Here is a 14,238-nt window from a genome sequence, read left to right as displayed (position 1 = left end):
AGGTTAAAACCAAAATTCTAACTGGCAATCCTGCTAAAAATTATCTGACCATTCACTGTTTATACAGGATGTTTGTAAGTGTCTAGAAATTGAAAACTTGTGCTCGGACATTTTTCAGATTTTGCTCTGAGTTCAATGTACGAGAATTATTCTTTCTTTTATTCCGTCTTCTTAAATATCCAAAGTGTTCCTGTGCTCTGTTGTAGCAATTTACTGTTCTGAAGTAGGGGATTCAAGGGCTTGATGCTGCTGTTGGACTACTGAAAGGAAGTAATTTCTAACACTAATTTCTTTATATCATGTCTGAGATGCCTAGTCTCCATGACCTCAGGGTACCAGGTCAGACGTCTCAGTACAGCAGTGTATGGATTATTGCACCAGCAGAAAATTACTTTTTCTGTAATTTCATATATTTGTTGTTTGGAAGTATGGTGCCAGCTTCCAGTGCCCAGTAGAGCTCATTTGAAAAAAAAAAATAGAGCTTAATTGATTTTTATTTTAAGTTTACAAGCCTACATTCTGGTTCCAGTTGTATTTTTCATGCCATATAAGAGAGCAGTATCAAAGGCTACAGCTAAAGATCATAGCTGGAGAGAAATTATAGTGCCAGTCATGTAAAAAAAAATATATATTCCAGCTATATGAAATAGCCTCTGAGAATTTTCCTAACGCACTATACATAAATTCAGGTAATAATTGGGCAGTAAAAAATTGACATTTTTTAAATTAATATTCAAAAAGCAAATATTTTTCTATAAATGTTGAGCAAACATTAAACAAAAACCATGTGTATGAAACCTTTGAAAGAAGTGCCCCCTGCTGGTGTAGTGTTTGTTTCGCTTGTAAACAACTGAAAAATGTGTGTGTACTTCAGGTTTCTCTGGTGCTTTTTATGCTGCCTCATATTTCTGCTGTCTCCACAAAGTCTAAGATAAACTATTTTGTAAATCTGTTCTTTTTGTCTGTATAAACCAAGTCCATGAACTCTGAGGACTGAGGATTTTCAACTTCATGGAACTTTTTGTGGAACTCAATACCTAGCTTACACCACACAGTGGAACATTCACAGAGTAATACTGTATCAGTTTGTTTACAATTGGTAAAGAAAGTCAGAACTGAAATCGGATCCTTCTCATTATACAGAGCCACCATGCACTTGTCTGTGGATCGCATGCTGAAATTGAGACAATGTAATAATTCAGATAAAGCAGGCAATTAAATAATACAAACGATTAAAACAAAGGCTTTCGATAAATGAAGGTACCCCAGCTCAGAGTTCATTATAGGACTGCAGCTTGAGTGGTAAACCAACATGTCAGAATAGCTGAAGTTTGAGTATAGGCGTGTTACTCTACTAGGGCTTGGTCCAAAGCCATTTGAAATAATTGGAAGTCTTTCCATTGACTTCGGCAGTGTACTTCGGATCAGGCTCATGCTTTGCTGAGACATGAGGAATTTCAGACTAGAATTAAATCCATAAATCCTGGTGGGTTTTTTGTTTTGTTGGGGTTTTTTAAAATCTTCTGAGAACGTTAAATTCTTCAGCTTTAGACATTTGCCATTTATAGGCAACAATGGCTAAGAAACAGTATGGGACAAAAATAGTCTTATTATGTAATATAAATAATAGATGAGAGAAAAATATTAAATTCTTCATCTGTTTGATCACATCTAGTACAGTTGACTTACGTTGCCCCATTTGTTTTACCATTTGCTATATTTATAGTCCTCACAAATCCGTGAAAATAAAACTGCTTATTTGTTTTTTATTTTATTTTATTTTTCACCATATGTTCTCTGTGTACTATAACTTCAGTTTAAACTTCACATACCATGGTGCTCTTGTTTATCTTGTTTTGATAGCTTAAGCATATGCTCTGAATTTGATGCCGCAGTCTTAATTGATGATCAGTGTTTCTTTGCTTGACCTTTATTTTAATGTTACTGGTGTAATTTTGAGTATATTGTTAATATTTTTCTTTCTTTTTACTTTTAGGTGGACAACAGACCAAAATATTATGGAAGAGAGTATGTATTATACTATTCTATTTTTAATTCTTTGATAAGTAATCACTTGAGGTGTCATGCATTCCTTTTGAAATTATTAATACAGAAATAACAATACCATAGTGGAGGTATTATGGCAAAATATTTCATTTCACTTTCCATAGTCCTAGCATGAAAATGTTTTGAATGTCTAATATTCCAGTTGCACATGGATTCATTATTGTTGCCCAATAGTGCATGGCCTGTACCACCACTTCAGCATGTACGTCAACTAGAGATGGACAAAACCATGGATGGTGTCTAAAAACAAATCCGGGGTGATTTGGGGAAGAATGGTTCAGATTGTTTCAGCTCTCCCTTCCTTGATCATTTTTTGGTTGTAACTTTTAACCCCCTTTTATTTTTTACTGTTTTTCTCAATCTCGCTCATCCTATTCTTCCTTCTTTTTGATGTGTGCTTACTGTACTTTCTTCTCACTGATACCCAGCACTACAGTGTCAGTGAGAGTATGAGACTGCTTCAGGTCTAAAGGCTGCCTTATCCCATGGGCATACGAGGCCTGAAGTGGTGTGTTTCCAGTGCAAGGAAGGGAAAAGGGCAGGCAACTCTGAGGCCTCAAAAGAGGAACTCCATTCTCCCTCTATGAAGTGGGATTGTTATCTCCAAATGGCTTGCATGTCCCTTGACCTAGAGCCCTGTATAGATAGTGTTCAAGGGCCACAGCCATTGTTACAGCTCATTCGAGACCCTTTACTTCAGCTGTGTAAGAATGAGAATTTTCCCTTCAATATGGTACTTTTCTGAGGCCTGCTGTTTAGCTTGCAATAAGGATTAACTATATAATTTCATATTTTAGGGTTTTTTCACACTTAGGGTACAGCAGCTGTCAAATTATTAAAGAGCTCCTAATTATTATAGTTGCATTTTTAAAAGATAACCTGTGACAATACGGAATTCAGTCATAGCCACTCAAGTACAGTAGAGTTTGAAAGATAGCACCTAGCAAATTGAACCACCATGCTTTCTAGCTCTAGATCTTTTAAAACTATTATCACTGTCTTTTGTACAATAAACTGGTCGTTATTGACAGTGTGTGTATTACAGCTAACAGCCAAGAGAAAACTAAGAGCCTAAACTCATTCTTGTTAACTGGACTTGTTTGATATTAATGACAGTGAGTTTATTAATAAAGATGCATTTAAATTGTGTAATTTTAGAGATGTTCATTCTAATTGGCTGACTTAGAAAATGCCCGTGATTCATCACCATAGTAGGAAAGTCCAAATCAATCATAATTTTAAAAAGGAAGTATGCCTAGTAATGCTTTGGAAAGATCACCTAAAACTTAATGTTTCTTATATGTATTCAGCATGAAAAAGTGACAAGTGCAATTGCTGTTCAGTTCTCTTTACATCTAAAATGTTTTTCTTCTTTTTTTTCCCTACCAAACCAGAGGCAGCATTTTAAACCTACCATTTCTGACATATTATGTCAGAAAAAAGACAATGCTTAGGGCTAGAAGCTTTTAACATATTTACTCTATTTTTAGACAGCAGCATTTAAAATAGAAGCTTTTAAAAGCTCAAAGGGAAGATTTAGTGAATCAGCTAGCAAAAATGTGCACAACGTAGTATTTAAACTACTTTAAAGACTGTATTTTGTCCTTGTTTAAAGGTCATAGCTGAAGAACTGATCAATGTAAAGTCAGCTGTTTGTCTTAGGGCCTGTTCCTTTTGTCATGGGGGGATGAATCACAGAAATTGTTGCTTTCTACAGAAACTGGCCAAGGAACTTTATTGGAATAAGGAAAACAATATTATCCCTAAGGCTACTCTTCATCTATTTCTCTATGTCCCTATAGTGCACCTGACTAGAACCTTCACCAGCATCTTCCTGCCTTTCTGCCACACATTTAAAGAAGCAGTGCAGATATCCTCACTCCTTTTAAAAACCATATATATAAAAAATAAAGGCAGATTTGTAATAAGGATACTATCTAGAATACGTGCATTAATTTTAATTTATCTCTTTTTATTTGACAGTGCCTTCATTACGGCTCTTGTTTCATTCCTCTCATATAAAGTAACCATTGTTGGAAACTCCATGCCTGATCATGCTCCCCCTTAGAGCTGGCTTAAAAAAAATGCTCAGAGTCCAACTGATCACCATATTTGGGGTTGGAAAGGATTTTTCCCCCAGGTCAGATTGGCAGAGACCCTGGGGGGTTTTCTGCCTTCCCCTGCAGCATAGAGTATGGGTCACTTGCTGGTTTGAACTAGAGTAAAGGGTGGATTCTCTGTATCTTGAAGTTCTTATATCAAGATTTGAGGATTTGGCCTTAAAGTTTTTTTCTTGTTCTTCTATATCTAATTGTTCCTGCTCCTTGAGCGGCCAAGTATTGTGATGGTAGGAACGTCAAGATTCCACATCATTTTTACCTGCTCTAAAGTCTTTGCTTAAATTCAGATGGTCAAGCCCACAGTATTTTCCGGTAGCTGGGATAAGACTTTCCTGGGCCAAATTGAAAGACATTATTCTAAAATCATCCAGTGGAGTTACTCACGTAATGAACAACTTTTTCTCTTTGCTCTGTCATTTCTCAGTTCAATCCCATCACCTGTGTGAAGCTTAATGACTGTCGGCCTGGGATTTGGGGACCTGAAATTGTTTCCAGGTTGTTCCACTGATGCAGTATTTAGTGTTGCTATCCTATTATGGTCTACTACTAGTCACATATATCTCACTTAAATCAGCCATGATTTCTTGTAGCTTTATTTCTACTTATTATTCTGTAAATTGCTGAAATTTCTCCCCTCAGGTTTCATGGAATTATTTCTCGGGAGCAAGCAGATGAAATACTTGCAGGTGTAGAAGGAGCATATATTCTTAGGGAGAGCCAGCGGCAACCTGGATGCTACACTCTAGCTCTTAGGTAAACTCAGTTTTAATAAAACATTTCTAGATTAACTAGACATTTGGAAGGGATGGCGGAGATAATACCAGTCCCTTTGATTAAGAGACTGTCTGCCTTTAATTGCTGGGGTTTGCAACAAAGCATGATTTTAAACCTCCAGCTGCTGTTTGACAATCAGGTTTCTTCAGTAACCTAGTAAGCTTTTTACCATTTGCATCTGGCCAAGAGTTTGCAACCTTTCTCTGTGGATGCGTACCTTGCCATTGTTATGCATGCTTTTGTTTCCTCAAGCTTAGACCATTGCAGATGCTCTGTACATGGGACTACTTCTTAAAACCATTTTGAGACTGACAGTGGTGCGGGATGCAGTAGCTCGCTTACTGAGCAGGGCATCATGCTGGGAACACATGACACTAAAGCTTCTCCGGGATCTGCACTGGTTGCTCATTGGTCTCTGGGTGGAGTGTAAGATCTCTGTTATGACTTACAAAGCCCTAAATGAGTTGGAACAGGCCAACCTGAGGAGTTGCCCCTCTCTCCCCATGCCACAACTATGGTCAGAAGGGGCACATGTCTGGGTCTCGCTCATTATAAATGAGAGGGGAGCGGTTGGCAGGATGCCCTCTGTGAAGGCTTCAGTACTCTAGAACTAGCTTTCCCCCTCCCTTGGTCTGAATTTGGTGACCTTCCAGGCATACTGCAAAAGATACCTGTTTGATGGGGTTTTTTAGAGGGCTAAAGGTGTGCTCCCCCAATGATGGCGTGGAAAGGAGTCTCTGTAGGTGGTTCGCTAAATTTCTGTGAAATGATTACTTTTATGCTGATGGTTTTGATTGTGTGAGTAATAATGGTAGACTGCCTCAAACCTTTTATCGGGGTCCTTTTATATATTGAATCTGAATAAAATTATTAGAAACCTAAAGTTTACTTTAGCATCTTTTTTTTTAAAGAGACATCAACCTACTTAAGTGCAAAATTGTGTACATCTTAAAACTGTTATAGTTTGTTGGGAAATATCCTCCAGATCCTATCACCTTTAACAAAATAAAAAAAATTTAAAGTTTGAAAAACGTTACTATTTTTGTGAGACCTGCAAAAAGAGTTTCCAATTTTATACTCCCTTTGGTAAGTCTGTAACAAAAATTTCCTAGAAGAGATTTTCCAGAGCTATGAACATTATACTGAGATCATCCTGATCAGTTATATTGGTGCACAAACAAGGCCATCAGCAGAACCAAGAGTTGGTGGTGCTTGCTGTATGAAAAGTGTAGGAAATGAATAGCAGTGTTTGTCCAGAATAGGCTTTTGTCAATCAGTATAAGCATCCCTCTGATGTGTTGTGCCAGCCCCCTCAAGATGAGCACATACTGACTAACTGCATGCATTTCTGGGTGGCATTGCTTGTTAAACACTAGGTGGCCTTAATCCTTCAGTCAGATCCACATGAGCACAATGGGGTTCTGTGGGAGACTCATCCCCACAGATCCATTTGCAATATTAGGACCTAAAAATGTATGTATAATCAGCAAGACTGTCTCCTGGTTGTTCTGATATTTTGCATTCTCTTTCTCTTTTTTTTTTTAATGCAGGTTTGGTAATCAGACCTTAAACTACAGGCTTTTCTATGATGGGAAGCACTTTGTGGGGGAGAAAAGGTTTGAATCTATCCATGATTTGGTAACAGATGGCTTGATAACACTGTATATAGAAACCAAGGCTTCTGAGTATATTGCCAAAATGACCAAAAACCCCATCTATGAGCACATTGGATATGCTACTCTGCTTAGAGAAAAAGTATCCCGAAGGCTGAGCAGAACCAAAACTGAATCAAGAAAAGCTAGTGTAACAAGTGAAGAAAATACACCAGTTGAAAAGGTAACTATTCAGTATTAAATGGCAACCAATCTAATGCTTTCTGTATATTTTTAATGGTTTGAAAATCTAAAAGGAAACAAGTGTTTAATAATAATAATTAATTATTAACTATTAATTTTGCTGTCATTAAAGTGCTCCTGAGCCATTGAAATGTTTATATCCTGTTAACTGACTGATAACCAATCGTGTACTTGAAATTACGGTTCAATTGGGGCTTTTGAAAAGATGATGACTTCCCATCCACTACCAACACAAATGATTTTATGCATGTAGTATGGGACCTGACTACCATAGGAACAGCTTTTCCTTTTGCACCAACACAATGGCTGGGACAAGCTGAGGTGTTGGCATGGCATTCTCAGTGGCAGGTCCCAGACTGTGGAACTTGTGCCCATTGGCCATTCACCAGAGCTCAAGTTTGTTACCTTCCAGTGCATGGTGCAAAGCTCCTTTTTTCTGCCAGTCCTTTGGTGAATGGGTCTGAAGTGGGGTATTGTCTTTGCCTTCTTTCTTTCTCTTTCTTTCTTCTGAGTTAAAATGGATTTTTCTTGCCGTCTCTTACCTGACGATATGCTACAGCAGTATGTGAACTAGAACTTAATACTTTGAGAACTCCATCCGCAAAGTAACCAGGTAAAAAGATAAAATTAAGAATTACACTAAATATGATAAACACTGTTGTAAACAGTGACGTGTGGTTTTTCCCATTTCTAGGTGGACTATGCACTAAGTAGCCCAAACAAAACTTTCTTCCTGATGCAGATGTTTTGGATGGATTAGCTCATTCTCATTTGTGGGGGGACTTCTGCATCCTGTTTTAGATGATTTTAATGTTCAGGGAGATAGTTGATATTTGGGAAGCAGTGACTGTATTTGTTGGAAAATAACATGTATCACACATGAATACAGCAGAGATAATTATTTTCCTGATGACTCTGTCTGTCCCACTGAAAGACATTTCCAGGCAAGTTACTTTGTGTGATGGGTAACATATCAGCATTGACTGAACAGTTACTGGTTTGGATTTCTGACACAAAGTAAAACAGGACAGATATAGGCAAATTGCAGCAGTATAGGAATTGTTCTCTGTAGTAGCTCTTATTCTTGAATAAGATGAAGTGGCATCCAAATATAGTCATCCACAGTAGCAAATGAGTTGGATTAATAATGCTGGCTTTTTAGTAAAATCGCACAGCCTAGAGAAGATCTTTGGACAACAGGGTTGTGACAAAGCCCTGATTCAGATTCTATTTCAGCACAAATCCAGTGACAGTAATACAGTAGAACCTCAGAGTTATGAACACCTCGGGAATGAAGGATGTTCATAACTCTGAAATGTTTGCAACTCTGAACAAAATATTATGATTGTTCTTTCAAAAGTTTACAACTGAACATTGACTTAATGCAGCTTTGAAACTTTTGCAGAAGAAAAATGCTGCTTTTAACCATCTTAATTTAAATGAAACAAGCACAGAAACAATTTCCTTACCTTGTCAAATCTTTTTTTTAAACTTTCCCTTTTTTTAGTAGTTTATGTTTAACACAATACTGTACAGTATTTGCTGTTTTTTTTTTTTTTTTTTGTCTCTGCTGCCTGATTTCATACTTCCCGTTCCAAATGAGGTGTGTGGTTGACTGGTCAGTTCGTAACTCTGGTGTTTGTAACTCTAAGGTTCTACTGTAGTATTTGGAATACTGATGGTGGGGTTTTGTTTTTTTTTTGGGTTTTTTTTTTAAGGGAACAATAGAAGTTGGTCCAAATAAGAGATTACCTCACCCACCTTGTCTCTTTAAGATATGGGAAGGAATTATTTAGAGACCGATGTCCTGCTCATTCTGCTGATTCCTGTGATTGGATGCTGGCTGTTTTTGAATGCTAAATCAGGCACAAGAGTTGATATTTTGACTTTGTTTGGGGTACAATGAGTAATGAGAAGCAGAGTTTAGTACAACATGACTTTTCTCTGTACGGGTGGGTCAGCAGTTTCTTTTGTGTTGAGAATATATTTGACAAATAGTATGGTGACTTTAAAACATTAGTATGTGCCATTAGTGTAATATCAGTAACCACTACAGTCCTAAATCCTACACACATTCCTTAACTTACGGAAATATGGTATCTCTAATTAGAAACAAAACCAAAGCTATTAAAAAAAAAAAAGTTTAATCTTAGTTGCAATTCTTGTCATCTCTGATTTTTCATATGCTGCAATGCCCTTGAGCACTTCAAAGGGTTTTATTTTAATCTACTTCTCTTCATAACTGATTATATTCTCTTTCATACTGGGACTTTGGCTGAAATTTTCAAGTTTGGGTACTTAAGGTTAGGTACCTAAATAAAAATGACCTTTTAGAGGTGCAGAGTGATGAGTGCTTGCGTAGCAGCTCTGAAAATTGGACTACTCTGATTTAGAGGCCTAATTATGAATTTGTGCGTAAATCTGAACATTTCTGACTTTGGGTCTGATCCAACTCCCAGTGGAATCAATGGAAAGACTCCTATTGACTTCAATATGGGTTGGATCGGGCCCTTTGTGTACGAAGACTCAGCTAAGTGAAAAGTGGGGCGGGGGGGGGGTCAGGAAGCATTATTGACATACAAAGTCCCCAAAGTGTATCCATAAAGTAAATGCTTGGGATCTTAGGCCTCATCCCATAAATATTTGTATGCTTCTGTAACTTCAGGCAAGTAAGTACTGTAGTAAATGCCTGCAAGGTTGGGACCTTCAATAGCTGCGTTTGCAGGTTCCTGACTAATGGATAAACAGCAGGGCTTGAATTGGGCCAGTATATGCCCATTCACCTCTCTCAGCTGCCTGCCGGGGGATCAAGAATGGGAGCTGCTACTACTAAGAGGGAGCAGGAGGAGGAGCTGCTGTCAGAATCCTTCCAGCTGTCAGGAGCAGGAGCCATCAATGCTAAGGAGTGGAGGGATGGGGGCTTCATGAGCAGCAGGGTTCAGGAGATGCTGTTGCAGCAAAAGAGTGCCTGCTCTCTGTGTGACCCCAGGCATGCCCATAATGAGGTAGAAGTTTCCTCTACGCTCTCCCAGTGCTTTTAAATCTGAGACCCCCAACATGGGGGATTTGAGCCCTCCAGCAGAGGCATTCATCCTTAGGTGGAAAGCAAGTAGTATTCCCACCATGACCATCACATGCAGGGTCCACCAGGGAAGGCCACTTTAATTTGCTACCTAATCTCTAGTGGAGGAAATCCACCCCTATTCTATTTTGTTTATGTGTTGAGACACAGTGCCCATCACAGTGACATCTGCTCATCACTACATTATTTGGACAAGTTGATGGGCATAACTTCAATTATGGGTGGAGTTTGGAGGAGTACCACTGCCTATTTTCCTCAGTATGACCCCTGATAAAAAGGGATTGGGCTGTGAAATAAACCAGAAAAATATGAGTTTAGTTTTGTAGAAGCACAATAATAAGATGCTAGATTCCCTTTGGCTTGCTCGGTTTATTTCTATGCTACACCTAAAAAAAAAAAAAAAAATATTCCAGGGAAAATTTCTTGGAAGTAATGGCTCATGGTTAGTTGTACAAAAGACTTTGCTTTTGTTTGGGGTTTGTTGCACAGCATTATAGATACAAGGCATATGTCTCAGTCACAAATCAAAACCCACCCAAAGCACTAATAAAAGATAGGCAACCACAAAGAACTAAAGTAACATTCAGGTTGACATATTTCTGTGAAGTAAATTACTTGACTTGTATGTGGCTATAATTGAATTTTGTACAAGATGAATTTTCTTTGGCATTTTGGAGTGAACAGGTGAGGTGAAAGTTTTGAATAATTGAACTGCCTTGTTTGATTGGGCTGCCTGGAATATTTTGAACATTTCTGAAATGCTAGGAAAGAAAATAGTGGAGAGAGACTTTCATTATTTCCCCAAAAGGGCTTGAGAATTTGGCACAGTACAGGTTATGCCCCAGTACTCATAGATTAGGTTTTTTTGAAGTGAAATTTCACTTCATATTGATACCATTTCCAAAGCTGTGAAACTGGTGCTCAAGGCATTCATTTCTTTAGTAGATTTGTTATGCTATTTAGGAGATCTATCCATTCTTTCTTGTCCTGTGTTGACAACAGAAATTATTAAACATCTCAGTCATTCCAGAGGCCCTTTTCCCCTTTGGGTAGGTCAATGGAAGGTTGTCACAGAGGCACTATCTAGAAAGAGGATTCACAAATTTGAATAGAATGACTTGGAATTGCCTGAGGTACCTGTCTACTCCCATGATGTGGATTCTGGGAGGTTGTAATTAGTGGAGTACTGCCCATTACAGTACAAGAGAGGTGGTTCATGTGCCAAATTAAGCTGTTTTTGTTTGTTTGTGTATTTTTACTAATCCTGTTTGGAGTAATCCTGAGAGAATGTTTACCTTTGAGATACCTGATAATGACTAAGTATCATGCAAACGTCTTTCTGTCTATCTGAGTAGCTGGAAGATTTGTAGACGTGCACTCGCCACATTTTATTTAGAGTGGGTTAAAACATGTTTAATCCAAACGGAGGTTAAATACTCTTGAAGAATGAGGAAGATAGGGGACATAAATTCTGCAAGATACTAGTTTAGCAAAATAGGTAATATTGACAGTCATTTTAACCTGTTTGGACTTACATAGGGATTGTGAAGCTGTATTCCATGAAAAAATGAACAAACCCTTATTGGAACGTTATATAATTGAGCATACTTAGGGTTCCTCTCCAACCCATACTGGGGATTGCGATTGCATATTCTGCATTTTTTCTATTCATCGAACACTCTTCAGATTGGGCAAGTACAGAATATGCAATAGCAAGATGCAGATAAACAGCTCACAGTATGAATGCTGGAAGAAAAGTTTGCTTGCTATAAGCAATTAATCTTCTTTTAAAAAAGAAATTTACAGTAGTCATTCATTAGTAAAATATATGGTTCTGAAATTGTGTGTTGCCATGATCACATGACAGTTTTTATTACTCTGTTAAGTGCTCTGCATATTACTGACCAGGAGAACATTTTTTCCTCTAATACTGTATAGGTTGTACGAAATTTATGAAAATATCTTCAAAAGGTTTTGCATTTTAAAATGATGGCAATACGTTTAGGTGTCTCTTTCCATTATAACTATCAATTTGATAGAGGACTAGTTGTAAGTAACTGCATTATTAGAATGTGTCTGCAAAGTTATAATGCTCAGTCCTCCTCTTTTGCACTTGATGGCAATACACCTGTTGACTTCAATGAAAGTAGGATCAGGCTCAGTGTGTATAAGTTGATTCAAATGTACGCATTGTTTGTATATGGAATGTATGTTTGTTAGAGTCCAATCACAAAATGCCTACACAGACTGCTCTATGATTATAGGCAATTGGTGAGATGTGCTTGTAACAATAAGGAGCCCGCATAATCTGTGAGGAAAAACTTGGCATTTGGAGCAAAGATCATGAAGGGCTGTGCTCAGAAACTTCATTAAACAGCAGTATCGTAGCAGTCCCTGATTGGTGCTCTGTTTCATAGAAGCTGAAATATTGCTGCTTGACATCGTAACTTTTTTACCCATTTTGCTGGAAGGAAGTCCCAAGCATTTATGTGCAAATGAAAGAGCCCAAAATTAATATTGCAATAAGATTGAAAAGCTGAAATGACAATTATATTATGGAATCTGGAAGGTCTTAGATTACTGCAGGAAAAAAAATCCCAGTAAAATAATATAGTGAGACAGATAAGAAAGTTGTTCCTATTCAGGAACAGGTGACAAAAAAGGAAGAATAATTTTGCTGGAAAAAGTAATGGGTGCTATTGTAGTCATTAGTCATGCTGCTCTCACATGCTTTCCCACAGAAAATAATCGGGCAGTTTGAGACTGAGGTATATTGTTCTCAAAGTATATTTGATTTTAGATGTAATCTGATTATGGAACTAGATCTCATTGAGATCACAGCATTTCATTACTGTAAATCAGAATTAGCTGGAGATAGCCAAACTCGGGAAACCTCTGGTCTGATTCAGTTTACAGAACATCCACACATGTGCATTATTATTCAAAGCTCAGCTGACCCATTTGAAAGCTTCTCCACCCCATCCTTCCACTCCTCTTTTCCCCACCCACCTTCCCTGGACTTCTCCCAGGTCCCACTCCTGACCAACACTAAACAGGACCTTCTAGCCTTCTCTTCCTTCTTTATCCTTTATTTTCTGCAGCCCCCACTAGCATGGGAATCTGTCACAGGATTCTAGCTGATCTCTAGTGTCTCAGCTGGGACAGATGCCTGGATAGTATTTCATGTATATTGAGGATTTCCTTTCAGGAGTGTCCCAGAGTGTGCTGTATGTTGCTAACAGGGGAACCCTCTTCTGCCCCCCCACCGCCCCGTCTGTATAAGATTTGAACTGTTCTGCCAACCTGGAGCCACAACAGACTCTTTAAAAGACCGAGAGGGAGTGATCTTTACAAGATTGCACAGGAGGGAGGAGATGCCTACCTGAATCAGTCAAACCTTATAAAAAGTTCAGATGCAATTTGGGGAAGGAGCTGATTTTCAGAATGGCTTGCTAGCTTTGTCTTAGGTACAATTAGGACAATTGTCTTAGGAAAATTCATGTCTTAGGACAATTCATGAAGAAATGAAAATCTGGTAACAGTGTGAATAAAACCAGTTTCTCTAATTTTTAAAATATTTGTTGTTGATCTAGTAAAATATATAGAACTAATTTACATGTTATGAGCAAAACAAAAACAGATAAATGATAACACATCTACAGTATATTGATCAAACGTTACCGAGAAGTTGATAGATCTCTCCTGTGCAGAAGAAATAAGTGTCATAAACTGATATTGACTCAAACTAATGTTGTGATATTGTGCAAGAGAGAAAAGATCACTTTAAAATATGTTCTGCATAAAGGTAGCTACTAGTTTAGCTTTGAATTATGAAGTTCCTAAACTACCCCTATATATGTAGCAAAACTCAGGTATAAGACTAAAATCTGTCAAAATTCCTGTTTTTGAGGTCAGTTCCCAAACTCACCTTCGTCCAGTTTATCCTGCATCCCATTTCTTAAGTCTCACTCACATTATTCTCCATTGCCATTCATCTTCCTCCAGTGGAAAGTGGGTGTAAAATTCTACCAAATTTAAATGGTTTTGTTTCACTTTGCACATCTGTAAATCACTTCACAAAGTTTGGGACAAGGCAGAATCAGACCTGAGAAGGTCCTCACTCCCTGCTCATATAAGAGCTGCTCCTGTGGGTGCGATTGCATTCAGACTAGCTTCTACAAATATTTCTATCTCATCAATACTACAACCATTTCAACACACAGTACTTATATGAACAATAACTTGTCTGAGGTTCTGATCCTGCAAAGGTCAAAGGGTCTCCATGTGAGCAGAAGGGTCTGTGGATGCAGATCCATTTGCAGGCTCTAGGCCAGAATAG

The 14,238-nt window shown here is 38.0% G+C and overlaps 1 protein-coding gene across 2 annotated transcripts in view; it reads left to right on the top strand.

Moving 5' to 3' along the window:
* Nucleotides 1–14,238, top strand: part of CHN2 (chimerin 2) — a 194,760-nt gene that overhangs the window by 102,245 nt on the left and 78,277 nt on the right. For both annotated transcript variants that reach the window (XM_007053641.4, XM_037890493.2), the window contains exons 4-6: nucleotides 1,997–2,028; nucleotides 4,827–4,940; nucleotides 6,512–6,797. In XM_007053641.4, coding sequence (XP_007053703.1) covers nucleotides 1,997–2,028; nucleotides 4,827–4,940; nucleotides 6,512–6,797 — 432 coding nt within the window. The remainder of the gene's footprint in view (nucleotides 1–1,996; nucleotides 2,029–4,826; nucleotides 4,941–6,511; nucleotides 6,798–14,238) is intronic.

Source organism: Chelonia mydas, chromosome 2, assembly GCF_015237465.2.
Source record: "Chelonia mydas isolate rCheMyd1 chromosome 2, rCheMyd1.pri.v2, whole genome shotgun sequence".
NCBI lineage: Eukaryota > Metazoa > Chordata > Testudines > Cheloniidae > Chelonia > Chelonia mydas.
The sequence above is the reverse complement of the archived record's forward strand: the minus strand, read 5'-3'. Positions and strand labels throughout refer to the sequence as shown.